At 45.4% G+C, this 25,001-nt stretch overlaps 1 protein-coding gene across 3 annotated transcripts in view; it reads right to left on the bottom strand.

The window, feature by feature from the left end:
• The window catches only part of LOC137430769 (collagen alpha-3(VI) chain), a 205,190-nt gene that overhangs the window by 160,714 nt on the left and 19,475 nt on the right, over window positions 1-25,001 (bottom strand). For all 3 annotated transcript variants that reach the window (XM_078781945.1, XM_078781946.1, XM_078781947.1), the window contains 4 exons: window positions 13,966-14,538; window positions 12,691-13,034; window positions 9,845-9,923; window positions 9,099-9,244 (listed from right to left, as the gene is read on the bottom strand). In XM_078781945.1, the coding sequence (XP_078638071.1) occupies window positions 9,099-9,244; window positions 9,845-9,923; window positions 12,691-13,034; window positions 13,966-14,538 (1,142 nt within the window). The remainder of the gene's footprint in view (window positions 1-9,098; window positions 9,245-9,844; window positions 9,924-12,690; window positions 13,035-13,965; window positions 14,539-25,001) is intronic.

Genomic DNA, 25,001 nt, shown 5'->3' on the forward strand with positions numbered 1-25,001 from the left:
ACTTCGGCCGCCGTACGACGGGCCCTTCCGGGTCCTGCGACGGGACGACAAGTCGTTCGTCATCGACATCAGCGGCAGGTCGGACCGGATTGCGGTGGACCGCCTCAAGCCGGCGCACGTGGACATCGACCAACCGCCACGGTTGGCCCTTCCGCCGCGGCGAGGCTGCCCCCCGTCCACGGTGCCCCCCACTACCACACCAGACCCCCCCCCCCCACGACCCGCCAGGGGTCGCTTCGGCCGGGTCATCAGGACCCCCCTCAAATTGACCCTGCCGGTGCAAGTCGATTCTGGGGGGACGTGTGTAGCGACTACCGCTGGGTTTTCACAATCGCCTTGCACCTACCAAGGGCGCGGAGCGATCACCATGCCGGGCTGGTCCAGGACGCCCGGGCAGGCCCGCGCTCAACTTGCCAGGCCTCGGCCGGGACGCCCGGGCATGCCCGGGCACGCCCGCTCTCGACTTGCCAGGCCGCGTCCGGGATGCCCGGGCTTGCCCCCTCTCGCCGTTCCCGGGCAAACGCTCCGGGATAATGTGTGTATATATATTGCTGCCCGATAAACGGGCTTTTGAGAGTACCTGAGCTGTTTTGTTTGAATAAAGCAACTCGGACGAATTCCAGCTTTTTGTCGCGTCCATTCTTCCGATCGACGTGGGAGCACGGCTCCTTCATTACTGTAATTCAAGTCATTTTACTCTTCATTTATTGTTTGTGACGTTACAACCACTTTTAGAAATTTTATACTGGAGAATCATAAACACGAGCTGAAGTGCCCATCTAAGATGGGCAGTAAAAACACTTAAGTACTATTCTTCTCAAGTTTGATTTATTAATGGGAAGTCTATGCAGCTATTGTCAGAGAAAAGTAGACAGGAAGTCCCTGTAGATGCCATAAATATTCTCTTTCAGCTCCAATCCCCTTTGAAATCTCAATTTTCTCAATCTCAATTTTCTCTAATCTCCTTTGAAAGCTCCACAATTACACCATGTGAGCCTGGTGTTGGCTTAACGGTTAGGGTGTTGGCTTGGGATCCTAGGATCCTGAGTTTGAATCCTGGTCGATCGTTAAATTAACGCCAGGGGGGTTGATTCAGCCTGTCATCCTTCTGAGGTCAGAAAATTGAGTACCAGCTCACTGGTAATTGAGGCACTGCATCAACGGCATAAATGCGCTTCCACAAAAATGATGCAACCAGCAGCCACAGGCTGCATACGAAACAACACACCATGTGATTCAATAAACCTACTAGGAATTACCCTAACATAAAATTTATCCAGGAATCCACACACGACACAAATAGCTAAGTCGGCCTCGAAGAAACTGGGAGTCCTGTTCAGATGTCGAAGATTCTTCTCCTCTCAACAGTTAAAGTGCATTCAGAAAGCATTCAAACCCCTTCACTTTTTTCACATTTTGTTATGCTGCAGCCTTATGCTTAAATCGTTTAAATTCATTTTTTCCCTCATCAATCTACACTCAATACCCCATAATGACAAAGAGAAAACAGGATTTTAGAAAGTTTTGCAAATTTATTAAAAAGAAAAAACTGAAATATCACATTGACATAAGTATTCAGACCCTTAACTCAGTACTTAGTTGAAGCACCTTTGGCAGCGATTACGGCCTCGAGTCTTCTTGGGTATGATGCGACAAGCTTTGCACACCTGGATTTGGGGATTTTCTGCCATTCTTCTCTGCAGATCCTCTCAAGCTCTGTCAAGTTGGATGGAGACCGTCGGTGGACAGCCATTTTCAGGTCTCTCCAGAGATGTTCGATTGGGTTCAAGTCCGGGCTCTGGCTGGGCCACTCAAGGACCTTCACAGAGTTGTCCCTAAGCCACTCCTGCATTGTCTTGGCTGTGTGCTTAGGGTCATTGTCCTGTTGGAAGGTGAACCTTCGGCCCAGTCTGAGGTCCTGAGCGCTCTGTTTCAGGTTTTCATGAAGGATATCTCTGTAATTTGCTCCGTTCATTGTTCTCTCAACCCTGACCAGTCCCCCAATCCCTGCTGCTAAAAAACACCCCCACAGCATGATGCTGCCACCACCATGCTTAACTGTTGCGATGGTATTGGGCAGGTGATGAGCGGTGCCTGGTTTCCTCCAGACATGACGCTTAGAATTGAGGCCAAACAGTTCAATCTTGGTTTCATCAGACCACAGAATCTTGTTTCTCACAGTCTGAGAGTCCTTGAGGTGCTTTTTTGCAAACTCCAAGCGGGCTTTCATGTGTCTTTCACTGAGGAGAGGCTTCCATCCGACCACTCTGCCATAAAGCCCAGATCGGTGCAGTGTTGCACTGATGGTTGTCCTTCTGGATGTTTCTCCCATCTCCACACAGGATCTCTGGACCTCAGCCAGAGTGACCATCGGGTTTTTGGTCACCTCTCTTACCAATGCCCTTCTCCCCCGATCACTCAGTTTGGCCGGGCGGCCAGCTCTTGGAAGAGTCCTGGTTGTTCCAAACATTTTTCCGTTTACGAATTATGGAGGCCACTGTGCTCTTGGGGACGTTCAATGCAGCAGAAATATTTTTGTAGGTTTCCCCAGATCTGTGCCTCGACACAATCCTTTCTGAGCTCTGCAGGCATTTCCTTTGACCTCATGGCTTGGTTTTGCTCTGATATGCATTGTCAGCTGTGAGACCTTATATAGACAGGTGTGTGCCTTTCCAAATGATGTCCAATCAATTGAATGTTCCACAGGTGGACTCCAATCAAGGTGAAGAAACATCTCAAAGATGATCAAGAGAAATGGGAGGCACCCGAGCTAAATTTCAAGTGTCACAGCAAAGGGTCTGAATACTTATGTCAATGTGATATTTCAGTTTTTAATTTTTAATAAATTTGCAAAACTTTCTAAAATCCTGTTTTCTCTTTGTCATTATGGGGTATTGAGTGTAGATTGATGAGGGAAAAAATGAATTTAAACGATTTAAGTATAAGGCTGCAACATAACAAAATGTGAAAAAAATGAAGGGGTCTGAATACCTTCTGAATGCACTGTACTTCAACAATATAGAGGATTGATTTGTCCTTGTGTAGAGTACTGCTCTCACATCTGGGGTGGTTTTAGCTCCACATACTTACTGGACAGATTTGAATCGAAAGTAATCCGACATCAACTCTCCCAATCTGACCTCAAAACTCGACCCGCTTGAATTACAGCGCAAAGTTGGCTCTCTTTCTCTTTTCTACAGATATTCGGTTTCTGCTCCCAATAACTTGCTGCTTGTGTATCTCCGCCATTAGCGAGACCATGGAATACTTGACAAGCCACTACATAAGTTGGAAATTGGCCATTGGCAACTCAAGTGTTCACGTGACTCGTGGTTGTCCCTCTTGGCCCTCTCCCCATTGGTATTTTTTGAAAATAAGATTGTTCTTCACAGTTCTGTTTAAATATTATTTAAATATGTTTAAACTTTCCCCTGCAGTGTTTTATTCAGTGGTATATTATAATTTATAACACACTGTTTTTCTTCCTATTTAAAAGGCTTTTTCAATTTCCTCTACAACTCATCCCACTTCAAAAAAAAAATTCAATCTCTTCCAATTCTTCCTCACTACATGTTCTAAACTCACTTTCATTTCACCCCTCCTCTATCGTTCTTAAACGGATCTCTGACTTGAAAATCACAATAAACCCAATTTGTTATAAATGTTTGTCTTTCATTAATCATCCACTTTATAAACTCCCCCCATGCCCCTCCCCTCCTAAACTCCCCCCGTGCCCCTCCCCTCCTAAACTCCCCCTCACCCCTCCCCTTCAAATATCCCCCCCCACCATCCCTCTCCAATTCTCCCCCTACACCCTCCTCCTCAAAGCCGCCTCCTCCCCACTTCGTCTCCCTTCTATCTCATACCTCCACCTCCCCCAACCTTCTACTTTCCTCTGACCCCCCACCCCCTCAAGCAACCCATTACTGTACCTCATCCCATCACCATCAAACCTTTTGTCCTCCTCATCCTTCCCTTTCTTGTAACTTTTCTGTAATCTCTGACACACTATCAACTGCTCTCCCTACCTCCCCCTCTCATCCTTCATCTAACCCTACCCTACCCCTCCCCTGTCCTGCACCCGATGCACCCCCTCTCTCTTCATTAACGGTATGGACCTCAAACATCCGGGGCCTTCGCTCAAACCTGACTGATCTCTCTATACAGGTTGCTTCTGACAATCCAGATTTGATCTGCTTAACAGAAACTTTCCTCCTTCAAGATGTCTCTGATTCCTTAATATCTCTTCCTGGTTACTCCCTCTTTCGGTATGATAGACCTGAGCCTCGTCCTGGTGATGGGGTTGCTATCTTTATCAAAAACTCTCTTCCTCACTCTCCCTGCACTGCCCTCTCTCCACCTCACCCCCCAGGAGTACCTCTGGCTACGGCTTCCTCTCCGCTCCCACCTTTTGTTCATATGTGTTCTGTACCGTTCTCCAAACAGTGATGACTCCATTTAAATTTCGCTGTCTGACAACATGGACCAACTTCTATCCATTCATCCCAACTCTCTCTTCCTCATATGTGGCGACTTCAACTGTCATCATGCCAGCTGGCTGGGTGTGGGTTCCTCTCTCACCAGTCATGGCACCTCAGCCAAGGACTTCTGTGACTCATTGGGACTGACACAATCTGTCAATTTCCCGACCCGGATCTCAGTCAATGGAGTATCTTCTCTTCTCGACTTGGTGATAGCAAACTTCCCTGCAAATGTCTGCTGCTCGTCTTCTGCTCCAATTGGTTCTTCTGATCATGTGCTTGTTGAAGTGGACATCTCTCTGGCCATTCTCAGAGAGCCTCCTCAGCGCCGACGAGTCTGGCATTTCACTCAGGCCGACTGGCACAGTCTTCAAGCAGCCATCAATCATCTGGACTGGTCTCCCATTTCTACTGCCTCTGATATCAATTCTTCCTGGGAATTCTTCCAAAGCAAATTGCTCTCTCTCATGCACAGATTTATCCCACCTCGTCTTCAGTTGTCTTTCCCTTCCTCCCGTCCATGGTACACTGAATCTTGTGGTGAGGCAGTTGCCCTGAAACAACTTGCCTTTGCCTCTTGGAAGGCAAATCCAACTGAAGGAAATCTCAGTTCCTTCCACCAAGCTAGGAACAAGTGTGTGTCTACCCTCAGAAGTGCCAGGAAGCACTATCTATCCACACTCAAGAAGGAACTCTCAAACCTGTCTCCTACCTCCAAATCCTGGTGGCATCTGGTCAAATCCGTTTCTGGTGTTTGTTCCCCCTCCCCCCTCCCTTACCTCAAATGGCGACACAGTTGACACCGCACATGACAAAGTCAAATGCCTCAACTCTGTATTTGCCTCAAAATCTTGTGTCCCAAACCCATCTCTCTCTGTTCCCACCTTACCCAGTCGAACCCAACTGCTCCTAGGCTCTGTGTCCTTCTCTCCTGACAAGGTGGAGAAGTTTTTGTCAAACCTCGACTCTGATTCTGCAACTGGACCAGACGGCATCAGCCCATGGGTCCTAAAATCCTGCTCTGCTGGTCTATCTCACCCTCTCTGTGTTATTTTCACCCTCTGTTTTGCTCAAGGTCATCTGCCAGGATCTTGTAAATCAGCACACATTACCGCTTTACACAAAAAGATGCAAAAACAGATCCTTGCAACTACAGACCAATCAGCCTGCTTCCAATTATCAGCAAAGTCATGGAATCCATTATCGCTTCGGATCTCAAATCCTTCCTCTTCTCCAATGGCTTGATCTCTGATCATCAATTTGGCTTCAGACCAGGCCATTCTACTCTGGCCATGCTGCCTCTGCTGTCTGAACAATGGATGGAGGTCCTCAATGCCAAACAGGAAATCAGACCTGTCTCCCTTGACATATCACGTGCCTTCGATACGGTCTGGCACCCAGCTCTGCTCAGCAAACTCTCCTCCTATGGTATCCATGGAAATCTCCACACATGGCTTGCGGACTTCCTCTCTGGTCGTAGTCAACGTGTGGCCATGAATGGATTTCTCTCATCTCCCCTTCCTGTTCAGGCTGGAGTTCCCCAAGGCAGTGTTCTGGGCCCTGTGCTTTTTCTGGTCTTCATCAATGATCTCTCCGACTCTCTGGAAAATCCTCTCCATCTCTTTGCTGATGACTCCACTCTCTGCCGCTCCATTCCTCATCCCTCAGATCGGCAGTCTGCAGCCTCCTCACTCTCTGCAGACCTGGACAAAATCACAGACTGGTCAAACAAGTGGAACATGTCTTTCAATCCTGACAAATCTCACATTCTTACTATGCCTCTCCGAAAAGACCGACTGGACAACCCTCCCATCTACTCTTTATCAACAATCCTCTCCAAGAAGTTCTGTGGCTCAAGCTTTTGGGTCTCACTATCTGCCATGATCTTTCCTGGGAAAACCACATTTCCGAGCTGGCCTCCAAAGTCAGTCGCGGACTGGGCATCCTCCGTCATGTGAAGTCCTTCCTTGGCACACCTGAGCTCCACACCACATACAAGGCTTTCATCCACATGTCAATGGAATACTGTTCTCCCCTCTGGGCCGGTGCTCCTGCCTCACACCTAGCTCGGCTTCACGCTGTTGAAACCAAAGCTTTCAGAATCATTGGAATCTGCCGCGATGAAGCTAAATCCGAGGGCCTTTCACTCACTCACCGCAGGCAGGTTGGTGGTCTTTCTGTCTTCTACCGACTCCTCTCCGGCCTTGTTTGTTTGTTTCTTTTTCTCTTTCTCTTTCTCTTTCTCTTTCTCTTTCTCTTTCTCTTTCTCTTTCTCTCTCTCTCTCTCTCTCTCTCTCTCTCTCTCTCTCTCTCTCTCTCTCTCTCTCTCTCTCTCTCTCTCCACCCCAAGTATTCCTTCAGGTCACACAAGATCTGCCAGCAACCCTCTTATGGTTAAACGGCCAAAACCTAGGCTCTCTGCTCACCTTCACTCTTTCATTCCTCTTTTCTCCCGCCTCTGGAACAAATTCCCCCACTCCCTTCAATCCCACTCCTCCCTCCAGGTCTTTAAAACAGATGTTCACCACCATCGCTTATCTTCCCCCATCCAAAACCTTGATATTTTCAACCCCGACAGGTTGAGTGTCTGACAAGGGCGCTTCGATTCAATTTTGGTGAAGATCTGAATATGGATTCGAATATGAGAATTATTTAATTTCTTAAGTGATTCTTCACCATTGAGACAACAACAGGCATTTTAAGGCCATTTTCCCTTAAAGAGCAGGGGTTAGCCTTGCGGTCCACATGACAATGTTCTCCATTTTGCCCTATTTTCTGCATCTCTCCTTGTTAACCCCCTTGCCCGCATTTCTTCTTCGACCATTTTTAGCCAAGTCTTTCTCGGTCTTCCCCGTCCTCTACTTCCTTCTACATTCATTTCCATCACTCTTCTCAACCAGTCACTTTCATCCTTCCTCAACACATGACCAAACCATCTCATCCTGTTTCTCTTCACAGCATCCATCACACGCTCTATTCCCATCATCTTTCACAATTCATCATTTGTCTTCCTCTCTCTCAACGATACTCCACACATCCACCGAACCATTCGCATTTCCACCCTTTCCAGCCTTCGTTGCTGCTCTACGTTCATTACCCATGTCTCGCTCCCATAAATCATAACACTTCTCACACATGCAGCATACACCTTTCCCTTTAGCTTCAACGACACTCCCCTCCTCATCAGCACGCCACTCAGTTCCCGAAACTTCTTCCATGCACATCTCACTCGAGCAACCGTTGCCGAGTCTCATCCACCTTCTCCATTCAGCATGTCTCCTCGGGAACAAAATGTTTTCACACTTTCCAGGTTCATGCCGCCTCCAAGATCCAACTCAACATTTCCTCCATCTGCAGCTCCCTCTGTGCACACCTTACACTTGAATGTAGTTGCCACACTGGTTAATGACCCTCTCAAACCACTACATTTTTGATGAACCAACTCAGCGCACATTGTACATTGAATGGAATTCACTCCGACGCCCTTCCTGCACACAGCACACAGCCACTTCCCAGTTCTTTCCACCTCACCACATGCTTTACCACTTGCCATCACCTTCGTTTTTCCGATATTCACCTTCAGACCTTTTGTCTCCATACGTTCCTTCCACTTGTTCATCTTCTCCTTCAGTCCATCCATACTTTCTGCAATCAACACCAGATCATCTGCATACAACAACTCCCACGGTAAACCCTCCTTTACGTTCTGAGCCAGCACCTCCATCACAGCTACAAATAGTAGTGGACTTAGTACCGACCCCTGATGCACTCCCACCTTCACCTCAAACTCACCACTGTTCACGTCCTTCGTCCATACAGCTGTGCGCGCTCTTTTGTACATTGCCATCGCTACTCTGATCAACCATTCCTCCACTCCTAACTTCCTCAATGCCCATGTCACTACTTCACGTGGAACCCTGTCGAATGCTTTCTCCAGATCAACAAACCCAAGAAACAACTTCTTCCTCTTCTCCATGTACTTCTCCTGCAACTGCCTCACAATAAAAAGCGCGTCTGTCGTTCGTCTTCCTGGCATAAATCCAAACTGCATTTCGTCGATCTTCACATTCTTCCTTATCCTCCTCTCCAACACCCTTTCCAATACCTTCATTCCATGCTCCAATAACTTTATCCCTCGATACGAGCCACACTCCAGAGGGTCACCTTTCCCCTTGTATAGAGGGACGAGGGTACTCAGTTCCCAATCCACTGGAATGCGACCTTCTTTCACCACAAGATTACAGATCTCTGTCATTCTCTTCACACCCCCAATTTCCCGCTGCCTTCAACATATCTCCCACAACTCCCGTCGGCCCTCCCACTTTTCTACTCTTCATTGCTTTTATCGCTTCGTCAACTTCCTTCTCGGTTCACCATTGAGACATAGAGCCAAAAACGATACATAGCAGGATATCCCAAAAAGTTATGGATGGATCTGGACGAAACTTGTTGGAAAGGTTGTGTGTGTGACAAGGAAGAATCGATTCAATTTTGGGGAAGATCTGGATCCGGCTCGTGGAATTTTTAAAGTGATTCTTCACCATTGAGTGATATGGCCAACCAGGCGGAGGTATGCTCTCTACCGAATGCCGTTCTAATTGAGGCTTTTATTCTCACCACATCCTCCCGCACTTCATAAGGCAGGTCCAACTGTTTGAGCTGCAGCTGCTTGCTGTACCGATATCCACGTCCAAATTCAAGACTCGCAAGCTGTTTTGCATCAGTCGCTCCCTCCAACAGCACAATCAACAGGGCTGACACTCCTGTACAATATCATGGAGAGGAAGGGTGGCAGGTGAGATACGTTTGTTATTTTGAATAGAAACACAAATTGAGCATTACTTGGGGGCATTGAAACACACATAAATGACCAGGGCTCTGTTAGAGTTATCGTGTTGGTTTGGTGGTATGAGATCTGTGTTGGTAACCCAAAAGGTGCCAGCACAGCAGCTCTTACATCATACCTTGATTGTACCTGACTTCGTCGTATGAGATCCCTGTTTACAATCGAAAAGGTGCTCGTACAGCAGATCCGACCTACATCGTACAATGATCATACCTGCCTTGTTGGTATGAGATTCATGTTGGCAATCCATATGGCACTAGCACAGCAGATCCTACATCGGACCATGCATGCTTATTTAAGGTTATGTTTTTCTGGTTATACCATAAACGGATGTCTCCAACAAGCAGGTGACTATATTGGTACCCATATCGCAACAACACAATAAACCCATCATCATATACTTCAACTGGCCGGTTGTGACAGTGTAAGGAAAGGTAGCATATTTTACTGAGTTTGCATTTCTTTTGGTTCAATGGTAGATCCAACATGGACTAGATGAGTCACTTTGGGTACTGACCTGATGCGCGGAGCCTTTCCACATCATCCTGCATGGTTCTTACATCCTCATCTAGTCCATCCGTAAAATAAACGGCAACCTGTGCAAGGTGTCAACACATTACAAAGCATCATCACCTGGAAAATGCAGCCATCGTTTTGGTACAAGTGTCAGTGAGACATAACCACACCTCTAAACACATGGGTTAAAAGGAAAAGCAAAGGTGTTCATTGTTACAGATTGGGGTGGTACTCCTGTGAATTGTACATGATGCTTACATTGATGCCCTTTGCCTTAAACCATAATGTTGTGTTATGTACACTAGCAACGGTACCCACCCTACGGGCAGGGCTTCAATTGGGAGGCCCAAATGAAAAGAAAAATATCAGAAATTGAAGGCTTTTTTAATTTTAAATGATTCATATAAACATCCGTTAAATCATATCACACGCAAATCATTAAAATCTAAACAGTATTTGTAGAATTTCAATAAAAGCCACATCACTCTTCATATTGGTAAATATTATTCCATCGTGTTTGGAAAAACTGGAAAATTGGAAAAATTGGAAATTGGAAGAAAAAAAAATTGGAAAAAACAACATGGCCTATTTTACACCAGGGGGTCCCAGGATTACACACCCAAAATTTCGTTGCGATCGGTTCAGTCGTTTTTGCGGTACCTGGGAACAGACGGATGGACATTTGGTGCATTTATTAAGATTACTCATCGACATTACACAAATACAAAACACAAAGGCAGTTTGTGTGTTTGTACCGACATCTGTCCCCCTTAATAAGGGTAGGTTTTAAAGGCCAATCTTTTAATACGAATGTGTGTTCACTCTGGTTTATTTTTGAGGATAAAACAAACTCTAAAAACATTTTCCATAAAAGAGTAATTTTATCTCTTCTATTGGAATTATAGATGGTGGCCTGCAAACCGAGCCAAAAGGGCGGTGTACAGAAACTTTTTTTTCCAAATAATAATAAATACAAGGCGCAGGGAGGTGAAATTCGCTGCATGCGATATGAATCGTGCGCAGAGTGAAACGAATGTTCATTTACATCCATATGATGTCTAATAAATAAAAAATATAAGCACAACTGACACAAGGCCGAGGCTTCAGACTTTGGCATGCTCACAAGGCTGCACCATCGAATAAACTGTTCCACACCATCGTTTTTGATGAGCTGTTTACTCGTCTTATTATAATACCTCATAAAAGGCACAAATGCCTCACAAAAAGGCACAAATGGGGTGGGTGTTGGATGTTTTGTCAGATAATCTATTTGTATGCAACTGATGTTATACCAGATCGGGCAGAATAGTGCAGAGGTAGTGCCTTTCCTATGAGCTGTTGAGTTTGGGTTTGATTCCCTACCTGACAATAAATTGTCAGATTGCAGGTGCTGCACGGGCCAAGATGTTACATCATAGTGGTGCGCTGGGCCTTACATGGACGTTAAACTGGGTGCCCTACCGGACACCATTAGATCCCACGGCATCCTTCATGGAGAATAGTTGAGTTATCGCCAACATCCTGAACAAATTGAAATTTCCTGCGCAAACCACCTTGACAGACCAACCAGTTCATGAAAGGAATGTGCCAAGGTATATCCTGTGGCTGACCCCACAAGAATATGGGATTATTCAGAGCTGTTAAATAATAACAGATTAGCCTTCCAAATACAAAATATTGTTGGAGTTATTGTGTCTAATGCTCAGTTAAGAGTTTGTACATAAATATATTAGATGCAGGACAAGGACAAGCAAGTGCATTTTACATGCCAAATGACCGGAGAGGTAAGACATGAGTAAACAATGGACACATGTACACACTGCATGGGATTTTAACCTGGGATGCCAGCATCATGAGCTATGGGTCCACCAAACAAAGAAGGTTTCTCCAAGAGATGGTGTCAACCTGTTAGCTGTCATTACAAAGACACAACCAACTGAAACTTGATGGGATGAAAGGATAAGGCTCAAAGTTTCAGCAAAAGAGTCCTCTTCATCAGGGGACTAGACAAGTGGCTTTCTGGCAAACCAGGAAAACTCCATTAACGAAAGTGAGGGAGGAAAGTGCGGAAGATAGTAGTCCTAATCTTTCTAGTAGTCATTAATCCACACTACACTGTATCCTAATCTTCTGGGACTTCCCATCTGTTCAATGGGAGGACTTCCCAGAAGATCCAACACCCAACAATAATTATGTAGTTAATTGGGAAATCCTGTCCTTGGTGAACTTTCTGTGAAGGCCAGTCTGTGATACATATACTGGCACCTGACCTATTGTCATGGTCATGATGGTCTGAGTTTGAGTGAGTGAGTGTGAGTGTGTGTGCATTGTTCCTACTATCCACAGAGAGCCCACTTAGCGGAGCTTGTCCATGTTCCAAAACTCTCAGGCATGATTCAGTGGACATCAGGCTTATGTCACAACTCATAACAGATAACTTCCACAATAATTTTATCTATGCTGTCAATAAGAGATGTGATAGACGATATAAGTGAATGATAGATTAAATCAACAGAACCTTCATCGAGGTAAGCTAACAAACATGGGAAACAATGATAAGCTGACATTTTTGGTGGTAACCCTTCATCTGCAGAGTTAATGCCTGATACTAGGTTCTCCTTGCTTCGCACGCCGTTAGTGTACTTTGATTTAACATTCTGTTGCTTCCATCCATTATTCCACCTGTCCACCAACACAGAAAGACTTTAAGAACTTTTTTCCATTCTATCCGAGACCACTGACTCAGCCTGCATTAAATCTCCTGAGAATTTGCACCAACAGACCCCGCCAGGCTGCCATCACCCAGGTTCTTAACTGTGGCAATGCCAAGCAAGACCACAACCTTACCTTCATGGATCCTGTGCTGGTTTTTTTGTTGAAAACATTAATTAGGCCTTCGATGGACGATCCTTGCAAGAACGATGGCCCTGTGCTCTTGCCAATCTCCACCAGTATCTCAGGACTGTACGGCTTCAGTCCTGTGTCCACCAACACTTTCTTGTCTTTGCCAAATGCGACAACACCCATGTGAACACCGATTGACTCTGCTCCTTTACAAACATGACTCAAGTTAGACAAATTCTCAAGGACTTCCTGAAGTTTGCTCTTCAGCTGAAACTGCTGTCCCCAAATTTCATGCTTTTCATTGGTTTCCGAGACATCCAAACCCACGAGCACATCCATGGAACAATCTGTGAGCAGGAAAAAATGTTTCTAGTTTATCACGTAATCATAACACATGGATAATAATGAATAATTAGAAGTATAAAAAGTGAGCACATCATCACTACTAACTGGCAATAGCATAAATCAACATTCTTGTTGCATAGAAAACCAATAGGACAAATCCCATAAACATCCAATAGGAAATTGGACCAGTAGGATCTACTGGTTTCAAAAAGGAAAGTGAAATATTAGACCAGTAGAAAATACCAATAAAAACAAGTCGGTCAATGGGACCAGTAGGAGACCAACAGAATACCAATATATAAACGAACAGGATTGAAAATAACCAATTGACATAAGTGGGAAAATGACATGCCCAGTCTGTGAATTGGACCCAGGTCCTCTGGTGGTGAACTGTACCTGTGCTCTGTCATCTGAGATATCTAGTTCCTGGAAGGAAAACACCTTCCATTCACATATACAACAAAGACTCTACAGGGAAACCCTGTCATAAAGAACATGACTATAACTCAATTCAATATGGAACTGTGTGTTTTGCGCTTGTTTATAACAAAATATAATTAATGTATTTTGTTTGGTTTGTGGGTCTTCAAACCAGTTAACTCTAATAGTTTCTACAGGACCAGTTGAACTTAAAGATTCCTATTGGTTTCTATTGGTTTCAACCGAATCTGCTAATGTTTCTACTGGAAACTCCACCGATTCCTGCAGTAACCAATAGAAACCGTGATTTCCAATAGAGACCCATAGAAATGTCCTACTGGTCTCCATTGGTTTCTATGGAAGTTTCGACCTGGAGGGTAGGAATGTGTCCCAGACATACATATACAGATGCTCAAGAAACAAGAAGAGTTCAAGGAAGAATAAAAAGAAAACAGAAGATCCATAACAAAGATCATCAGATAAAATAATGGAAAATGAATAGATAAGAAGTACCTTTTGGTTGGTCGCAAACCATGTCACTGACATACTTCTCAATATTTTCCAAGTCTGTGAAGTCATCCACGTAGTACACCAGTTCAGGACTAGAGGCGATCAACTTTAGCTCATCTATTAAAGCATTTTTTACACCAATGCACAAGACCTTCACACCCAGCTCTTTAAGGTCCTTTGCGCTGGCCTCCACTTCATATTTGTCATGAGCTTCACCGTCCGTGAACACGATCGCCATCTGAGGCACCTGGGCAGTCAGGCGGTTCCCAGCCGACTTGGTGTAGAAATTCTTGACTGCATAACGAAGAGCTTTTGCTGTGTAAGTGTCTCCAATTACCTGTATGATATTCTGAATTGCATTCACCACGTCTTCCTTTTTGGGGTACTCGTTGAACAGGAATTCGGTATGTGGATCAGTGCTGTACTGCATCATGCCAATCTGCATGTATTGGGAGCCAATTTCAAAGTTTCCCACAAAGTGGCAGAAGAACTTCTTGAGAATGTTAAAGTTCTTTCCTATTATACTACTCGAGCCATCCATCACAATTAGGATGTCAGCAATAGATGCTCGGCATGCTGGGAAATAACAACATGAGAAAACATTCAATATATAGCATCAAAAATGTCTTTGTTAAAGTTTTGAAATGCTGGAGACAGCCTAAACCATGAGGAATAGTTCACATGTTAGATATAGCCTACACCATTGGGACTAGTTCACATGTTAGAGATAGCTGGCACCATTGGGACGAGTTCACATGTTAGAGATGCCCTAAACCATTTTGGCTAGTTCACATGTAAGATATAGCCTACACCATTGGGACTAGTTCACATGTTAGAGATAGCTTGCACCATTGGGACTAGTTCACATGTTAGAGATAGCTTGCACCATTGGGACTAGTTCACATGTTAGAGATAGCTTGCACCATTGGGACTAGTTCACATGTTAGATATAGCTTGCACCATTGGGACTAGTTCACATGTGAGAGATGCCCTAAATCATTTTGGCTAGTTCACATGTTAGATATAGCCTACATCATTCGGACTAGTTCACATGTTAGATATAGCTTGCACCATTGGGACTACTTCACATGTGAGAGATAGCTTGCACCATTGGGACTAGTTCACATGTTAGAGATAGCCTACACCATTGGGCCTAGTTCACATGTTAGATATAGCCTACACCATTGGGACTAGTTCACATGTTAGAGATAGCTTGCACCATTGGGACTAGTTCACATGTGAAAGATAGCTGCACCATTGGGACTAGTTCACATGTGAGAGATAGCTGCACCATTGGGACTAGTTCACATGTTAGAGATAGCTGCACCATTGGGACTAGTTCACATGTTAGAGATAACTTGCACCATTGGGACTAGTTCACATGTGAGAGATAGCTGCACCATTGGGACTAGTTAACATGTGAGAGATAGCTGCACCATTGGGACTAGTTCACATGTTAGATATAGCCGACTCCATTGGGACTAGTTCACATGTTAGAGATAGCTTGCACCATTGGGACTAGTTCACATGTGAGAGATAGCTGCACCATTGGGACGAGTTCACATGTTAGATATAGACGACTCCTTTGGGACTCGTTCACATGTTAGAGATAGCTGCACCATTGGGACTAGTTCACATGTTGGAGATAGCTTGCACCATTGGGACTAGTTCACATGTGAGAGATAGCTTGCACCATTGGGACTAAGTTCACATGTGAGAAATAGCTGCAACATTGGGACTAGTTCACATGTTAGAGATAGCTGCACCATTGGGACTAGTTCACATGTGAGAGATAGCTTGCACCATTGGGACTAGTTCACATGTTAGAGATAGTGTTACGTGTTCCTCCCCGACCTTCTGGTTTCGGTATACCCCCGAACCCCGAGGGGGGTCACGGCAGAAAGAATAGTTATTCAGTTTCAAAATCAATCACTAATGAAACCATCCATGAAACCATCCAATGAAACAATCAAATCAATAAGGAAACCACACCCTTGGTTGTCAATGAACAAATAATCTATCTATCTATCTATAATTCCAGTAATCTCTGTGTGTCTGTGTGTGTGTGTGTGTGTGTGTTTGTCTCTGACCGCTGTTTCTCGACAACTACCGGTCCGATATACTTGAAACTTGCCAGGTATATTGCTGGGGACCTGAGGATGTGCCTTTTCAAGGTTTCATATTAATCGGAGAAGTAGTTACCGAGCTATGGCGATTTAGCCGTTCGCCGTTCGCTTTGGCTTTGCGAATGGACCAAACCATTTCATGTAAATAGAGGGGGGGTTCTACCGTACTCGCAAGCCGTTCGCTTTGGCTTTGCGAATGAACCAAACCATTTCATGTAAATAGAGGGGGGGGTTCTGTGGTCGTTACTGCCACGTGGTTTCAAAGTTTTTTTTTGTTGTTGTTGTTTGCACGCATGTTTTTTTGCACCCACGTACGGGCACGCCCTAGTATATTAAAAACACACAAGAAGAACCATACAACAATGGTGGCAATCAACCATTCAATCAAGATCTTGAAGGTAACCTAGCTCAAACTCACGGTACCCCCCAGGGACTGAAACCGAGCCCTTCTCAATGTCTCTATAACTCAACGGAGATGAGGTGACAGGGCGATGGCGAGTAAAGCGGTGTAGGCAAGGCATGGACTGTCACGTGATCCACACCAACAGCAAACGGGCAGTGGAAAGGGAACTCCCAAAGACGCGATCCAGACGTGCACCTGCACCGTTCAATCAGCGAACCGCAGTGCAATCTTCAGACGCCGCTTTAGTGCACACTCAGCCCCGGCAGACCACAGGAGGGTGAGACCAGCGAACGCGGCAGAAACCTTTTCCAGTGAAGGATGCGCGAGGGTCCAAAATGGCGGCCGGCTCTTGCTCGAGCCCAAAGCCTCGAGGCGAGGATTCTCCGGAACCTCACGCCTGTACCTGACTTCGCAGGCTTTTCCACTCCTCCAGCGATAACACCAAATCGCTCGATTCCTTTCACGGACTCAAAGTCCACTCGCGACGTTTTCTCAACCACGCTCCGTACAGAGCTTCTTTCAGAACACGTCGTTTCACTGTCCTCGTGCCTTCTTCTTCTTCCCCGCCTTTTTCTTCCGGGTCGGTTTCCTGTATCATTTTACGTTAACCTTTTAAACTTTAGATAGCTGTTCCTGAATACTAAACCTTTTGAGAATAATAATAATACATGATATCAGAAACAGGTCAAGTGGGTGAAAACCACAACAGCGGAAGTGACGAATCCATAACACTTCCACCCCTCAAGAAAGAAAGTTTGAACACAGCAAAAACTTTCTTTGCATGCAAACTCTTTAAACAAACAAAAATAAACTCACAACCCCAAATCACCAATTCCCATGAGCAGCAATTAATATCTCCCAAAAATAAAGCAACAAAATTTCACACGACCCACAGAGATTTCCAACGTTAATTCACTCTGGACAAAGCATCAGCAACAACATTGTCCCTGCCCTTTACATGTTCAATTTCCAAGTGGAACCCCTGCAAAGCCAAACTCCATCTCATCAACCTCTGATTTTTACTTTTAGTTTCTTTTGAATGAAGGTTAAGGGGTTGATCAAAAATCCAAAGTCAAGCAAATCGATAGCACTTTTTTCCGGGAAGCCGAGCTGAGGCCCAGGTTCCATGGTGGTTGGGTGGTGAGGCCTGGACATATTCACTACATGGACGCCTTTAGGAACATGGAGTTCACGGTTGGTCCATGTAGGAAAGTTCACGACATGGACGCCTTCAGGAAAGTGGAGTTCACGGTTAATCCATGTAGAAAAGTTCACTACATGGACGCCTTTAGGAATGTGGCGTTCACGGTTAATCCGTGTAGGAATCTTGGCTCGGCTGCTCCACAGCATTCAGTGCTTCAACTCTTTCTAACTTTCCTAACAATCACGGTTGGACCACTTGTCACTGTAGTCACATGAATAGCGGTCTCCTTCTCGGCCACTGCTCTGATCATTCTTCCTTCGGGAGCTGCCATAACTCTGAAAGCCTCCATAATAATATCGATAGCGGCCACCACCACTACTACTCCGTGGTCGTCCTCTGTAGCCCCCTCGACACCTAGGAAACGCCTTCCCTACTGTTAGGGTCCGACCCTCCAACTCCTTGCTATTCAGATCCTTTTCTGCAACTCTGGCGTCCTTTGAGTTTTCAAACGTGACAAAGCCAAACCCTCTTGACTTTTGTGTCTCCCTATCTTTTATCAGCAGCACTGCCAAAAGCGGTCCATATTTGCTGAAGGCAGACTCCAGAACATCTTCCTTTGTTTTGAAGTTCAGTCCCCCTACAAAGAGCTTGTCAATATTTCCTCCATCCCTGACGTGCGTGTGCTGACACTTAGTTTCAGGGTATTTCCTCTTCTCTTCAGGGCGCTTCCTACTAGGCTTTTCAACAAACATCGGGTTACCAGAAATTTGACCACTGGCCAAATCATTCCCGATAACAAAAGATACTCCTTCTACAGGAAGAGTGGCTTGTAAACCGACGGTGACCGGTCCTGACACCAAATCCGACTCCAAATGGATGACATGAAGTGGAGCACTAACACAGCCACCAATCCCCTGTAAACGAACACTATCACCAGTTGCCGTCTCCTCTGACAATGGCAAGATGCCTTCAAGCATTAAAGATTGATGTGCTCCTGTGTCCCTCAATACCCTAACAGGTCTCCGGTTAGTAGAGGCTCCATCCAGTGACACAAACCCCTCTGAAATAAATGGTTGGTAACCCTTTTGAGGGCGATTTCTCACAATGGCCATTGCATTCAGAGTGGTACTAGTCGAACTCCACTCCTGATTTTCCTTTCCCAGAGCATAACAGTGGGACATCAAGTGTCCAGGTTTATGGCAAAAAGCGCAAGTAGGCCCAGAGGAGAACCTCGTGGTCTGCCTCGAGCTCCCCGGAAGATAGGTCTGTCTTGGAGCCGTAGTCTTCCGATTTCTAAAAGTTGTGGTATCAGAGTTGTCCTCATAGTCATCTCGAGGCCACCCCCATGAATTTTCGTTCTCCGCACCGGATGTACCTTAGCTCCCCTGTTTAAGTCTCAGCGAGAAGTTAGGTTTGTGGAACCCCATCCTGTGGGTTAAGGCATAATCATCTGCCATGGTTGCTGCCTCATACAACTTTGGTACTTTCCTTTCCTCCAGATGTACTTTAATGTCCTCGTGGACACACTGCTGGAATTCCTCCACCAGGATCAATTGTCGCAATAGTTCGAAGTCTTTCCCAACCCTTTTGGAATCACACCACCTGTCAAACATGGTTTCTTTCATTCGGGCAAACTCCACATGGGTCTCGCTCTCCCTCTTCCTGGCATTCCGGAATTTTTGTCGGTAAGCTTCCGGGACCAATTCATAGGCTTTGAGAATGTTTTTCTTCAATACCTCATAATCTGCACACTGGTCAATCGGTAAAGCTGAATAAATATCTTGAGCTTTACCCACCAGAACACTTTGCACTAATATGGTCCAGGACTCCTCAGGCCAGTTTAGCAGTTGAGCCACTTTCTCAAAGTGTGAAAAAAAATTGGCTACCTCCTTTTCATTGAAGGGTGGAACCAGCCTCACATGTCTGCCAACATCCCATGTGTTCTGACTAGTTGTCGAACCAGTCGGCATGGATGGTACCTCTCGTTCTCTCCTTAAATCCAGCTCCTTGGCTTTAATTTCCTGCTCAAGTGCCATTTCGTGTGCCTTTAACTCCCTTTCAGCTTTTTTCTCCTCTGCTCCCTTGCCACTCTCCTTTCCTCTGCTTTCATCCTTTCTAACCTTTCCTGGAGTTCTCTTTCCACTCTCCTTTCCTCTGCTTGTTTCTCTTCTCTTCTCTCTTCTGCTTTCCTTTCCTCTGCTTTTAACCTTTCCTGGAGTTCTCGTTCCTGTTCTGCTCTTTCCTTTTCTGCTTTCCTTTCCTCTGCTTTTAACCTTTCCTGGAGTTCTCGTTCCTGTTCTGGTCTTTCCTTTTCTGCTTTCCTTTCCTCTGCTTTTAAACTTTCCTGGAGTTCTCGTTCCTGTTCTGGTCTTTCCTTTTCTGCTTTTAACCTTTCCTGGAGTTCTCGTTCCTGTTCTGCCCTTTCCTTTTCTGCTTTCCTTTCCTCTGCTTTTAACCTTTCCTGGCTCTGCAATTGCAACTCCAGTTTCTGGAGCTCCACATCTTCTGGTTCCTCGGGTAACCAATCCCAGGCTACCTCTTCCCATGCTCCTAATCCCACCATAGATTGTATCACCACTGTCTGCATCTCTGCCTTCCTCATATTAGTTCGGACCTCCAAGCTAAAATGTTTGGCCAATTTCAAGAGGTCCGATTTTACTAACGCTCTGAACTGTGCTTCACTAGGGGTCACTGCAAACCTCTCTGCGTCAAACTCCATGGTGACTATTGTTAACACCTGTTAACCTTCACACAATAAATTTACAAAAAAAACAAAAAAAAAATTGTTTGTTTTTGGAAAAATTTGGGAATGTTGCAACAAGTTCCAAATTTGGGAATTCTGGGAATGTTAGGGAATTCTTTCCCGGACTAAATTTAGGGAATTTTATATCCCAGACGCAGACCCAATTTCGAGGCCACGAGTCAATTGGACGAGCCCCCAATTTCTGTTACGTGTTCCTCCCCGACCTTCTGGTTTCGGTATACCCCCGAACCCTGAGGGGGGTCACGGCAGAAAGAATAGTTATTCAGTTTCAAAATCAATCACTAATGAAACCATCCATGAAACCATCCAATGAAACAATCAAATCAATAAGGAAACCACACCCGTGGTTGTCAATGAAGAAATAATATATTAAAAACACACAAGAAGAACCATACAACAATGGTGGCAATCAACCATTCAATCAAGATCTTAAGAGGGTAACCTAGCTCAAACTCACGGTACCCCCCAGGGAAAGAAACCGAGCCCTTCTCAATGTCTCGATAACTCAACGGAGATGAGGCGACGGGGCAATGGCGAGTAAAGAGGTGTAGGCAAGGCGTGGACTGTCACGTGATCCAAACCAACAGCAAACGGGCAGTGGAAAGGGAACTCCCAAAGACGCGATCCAGACGTGCACCTGCACCGTTCAATCAGCGAACCGCAGTGCAATCTTCAGACACCGCTTTAGTGCACACTCAGCCCCGGCAGACCACCGGAGGGTGAGACCAGCGAACGCGGCAGAAACCTTTTCCAGTGAACGACGCGTGAGGGTCCAAAATGGCGGCGGCTCTTGCTCGAACCCAAAGCCTCGAGGCAAGGATTCTCCAGAACCTCACGCCTGTACCTGACTTCGCAGGCTTTTCCACTCCTCCAGCGATAACACCAAATCGCACGATTCCTTTCACGGACTCAAAGTCCACTCACGACGTTCACTCAACCACGCTCCGTACAGAGCTACTTTCAGAACGCGTCGTTTCACTGTCCTCACGCCTTCTTCTTCTTCCCCGCCTTTTTCTTCCGGGTCGGTTTCCTGTATCATTTTACGTTAGCCTTTTTAACTTTAGATAGCTGTTCCTGAATTCTAAACCTTTTGAGAATAATAATAATACATGATATCAGAAACAGGTCAAGTGGGTGAAAACCACAACAGCGGAAGTGACGAACCCGTAACAATAGCCTCCACCATTGGGCCTAGTTCACATGTTAGATATAGCCTACACCATTGGGACTAGTTCACATGTTAGAGATAGCTTGCACCATTGGGACTAGTTCACATGTTAGAGATAGCTTGCTCCATTGGGACTAGTTCACATGTTAGAGATAGCTTGCACCATTGGGACTAGTTCACATGTTAGAGATAGCTTGCACCATTGGGACTGGTTCACATGTTAGAGATAGCCCGCACCGTTGGGACTAGTTCACATGTTAGAGATAGCTTGCACCATTGGGACTAGTTCACATGTTAGAGATAGCTTGCACCATTGGGACTAGTTCACATGTCAGAGATAGCTTGCACCATTGGGACTAGTTAACATGTGAGAGATAGCCTGCATCATTGGGACTAGTTCAAGTGTTAGAGATAGTTTGCACCATTGGGACTAGTTAACATGTGAGAGATAGCCTGCACCATTGGGACTCGTTCAAGTGTTAGAGATAGTTTGCACCATTGGGACTAGTTCACATGTGAGAGATAGACTGCACCATTGGGAGTCGTTCACATGTTAGAGATAGCTTGCACCCTTGGGACTAGTTCACATGTCAGAGATAGCCTGCACCATTGGGACTAGTTCAAGTGTTGGAGATAGTTTGCACCATTGGGACGAGTTCACATGTGAGAGATAGCCTACACCATTGGGACTAGTTCACATGTTAGAGATAGCTGCACCATTGGGACTAGTTCACATGTTTGAGATAGCTTGCACCATTGGGACTAGTTCAAGTGTTAGAGATAGTTTGCACCATTGGGACTAGTTCACATGTTAGAGATAGCCTGCACCATTGGGACTAGTTCAAGTGTTAGAGATAGTTTGCACCATTGGGACTAGTTCACATGTGAGAGATAGCCTACACCATTGGGACTAGTTCACATGTTAGATATAGCTTGCACCATTGGGACTCGTTCACATGTTTGAGATAGCTTGCACCATTGGGACTAGTTCACATGTCAGAGATAGCTTGCACCATTGGGACTAGTTCACATGTTAGAGATAGCCTGCACCATTGGGACTAGTTCACATCTGAGAGATAGCCTGCACCATTGGGACTAGTTCACATGTTAGAGATAGCTTGCACCATTGGGACTAGTTCACATGTTAGAGATAGCTGCACCATTGGGACTAGTTCACATGTGAGAGATAGCTGCACCATTGGGACTAGTTCAAATGTGAGAGATAGCTGCAGCATTGGGACTAGTTCACATGTTAGAGACAGCTGCACCATTGGGACTAGTTCACATGTTGGAGATCGCTGCACAATTGGGACTAGTTCACATGTTAGAGATAGCTGCACCATTGGGACTAGTTCAAATGTGAGAGATAGCTGCACCATTGGGACTAGTTCACATGTTAGAGATAGCTGCACCATTGGGACTAGTTCAAATGTGAGAGATAGCCTGCACCATTGGGACTAGTTCACATGTTAGAGATAGCTGCACCATTGGGACGAGTTCACATGTGAGATAGCTTGCACCATTGGGACTAGTTCACACGTGAGAGATAGCCTGCACCATTGGGACTAGTTCACATGTTAGAGATAGCTTGCACCATTTGGACGAGTTCACATGTTAGAGATAGCTGCACCATTGGGACTCGTTCAAATGTGAGAGATAGCTGCACCATTTGGACAAGTTCACATGTTAGAGATAGCTTGCACCATTGGGACTCGTTCACATGTGAGAGGTAGCTTGCACCATTGGGACTAGTTCACATGTTAGAGATAGCTTGCACCATTGGGACTAGTTCACATGTTAGAGATAGCTTGCACCATTGGGACTAGTTCACATGTTAGAGATAGCCTGCACCATTGGGACTAGTTCACATTTGAGAGATAGCCTGCACCATTGGGACTAGTTCACATGTTAGAGATAGCTTGCACCATTGGGACTAGTTCACATGTTAGAGATAGCTGCACCATTGGGACTAGTTCACATGTGAGAGATAGCTGCACCATTGGGACAAGTTCACATGTTAGAGATAGCTTGCACCATTGGGACTCGTTCACATGTGAGAGATAGCTTGCACCATTGGGACTAGTTCACATGTGAGAGATAGCCTGCACCATTGGGACTAGTTCACATGTTAGAGATAGCTTGCACCATTGGGACTAGTTCACATGTTAGAGATATCCTGCACCATTGGGACTAGTTCACATGTGAGAGATAGCCTACACCATTGGGACTAGTTCACATGTTAGAGATAGCCTACACCATTGGGACTAGTTCACATGTTAGAGATAGCCTGCACCATTGGGACTAGTTCACATGTTAGAGATAGCCTGCACCATTGGGACTCGTTCACATGTTAGAGATAGCCTGCACCATTGGGACTAGTGCACATGTTAGAGATAGCTTGCACGATTGGGACTAGTTCACATGTTAGAGATAGCTTGCACCATTGGGACTCGTTCAAATGTGAGAGATAGCTGCACCATTGGGACTAGTTCACATGTGAGAGATAGCTGCAGCATTGGGACTAGTTCACATGTTAGAGACAGCTGCACCATTGGGACTAGTTCACATGTTGGAGATCGCTGCACCATTGGGACTAGTTCACATGTTAGAGATAGCTGCACCATTGGGACTAGTTCAAATGTGAGAGATAGCTGCACCATTGGGACTAGTTCACATGTTAGAGATAGCTGCACCATTGGGACTAGTTCAAATGTGAGAGATAGCCTGCACCATTGGGACTAGTTCACATGTTAGAGATAGCTGCACCATTGGGACGAGTTCACATGTGAGATAGCTTGCACCATTGGGACTAGTTCACACGTGAGAGATAGCCTGCACCATTGGGACTAGTTCACATGTTAGAGATAGCTGCAGCATTGGGACTAGTTCACATGTTAGAGACAGCTGCACCATTGGGACTAGTTCACATGTTGGAGATCGCTGCACCATTGGGACTATTTCACATGTTAGAGACAGCTGCACCATTGGGACTAGTTCACACGTGAGAGATAGCCTGCACCATTGGGACTAGTTCACATGTTAGAGATAGCTTGCACCATTGGGACTAGTTCACATGTTAGAGATAGCTTGCACCATTGGGACTAATTCACATGTTAGAGATAGCCTGCACCATTGGGACTCGTTCACATGTGAGAGATAGCCTGCACCATTGGCACCTGGGAGTTTCAAAATGACTGAACCTGACCTAGTTCCTCAGATAGCCTGTTGCAAGGCCTCCATCATCGAAGAGATTTTTTTTTAAGTGGACCACGGCACAAAAAACAGAAGACAAGATAAATACAGCTGAATGAAAGGCTGAATAACTTTTCTGAAGCATACATGAGCAAATGATATGACGAAGGACCAAAGAGTAACAGCCCAGAAATATGTGGTCCCCTATTGTAGTATGGCTTATTCCTCGCACTGTGGTTGGA

The sequence above is a fragment of the Myxine glutinosa genome, chromosome 7 (genome assembly GCF_964187855.1).
Source record: "Myxine glutinosa chromosome 7, kmMyxGlut1.1, whole genome shotgun sequence".
Taxonomy (NCBI): domain Eukaryota; kingdom Metazoa; phylum Chordata; class Myxini; order Myxiniformes; family Myxinidae; genus Myxine; species Myxine glutinosa.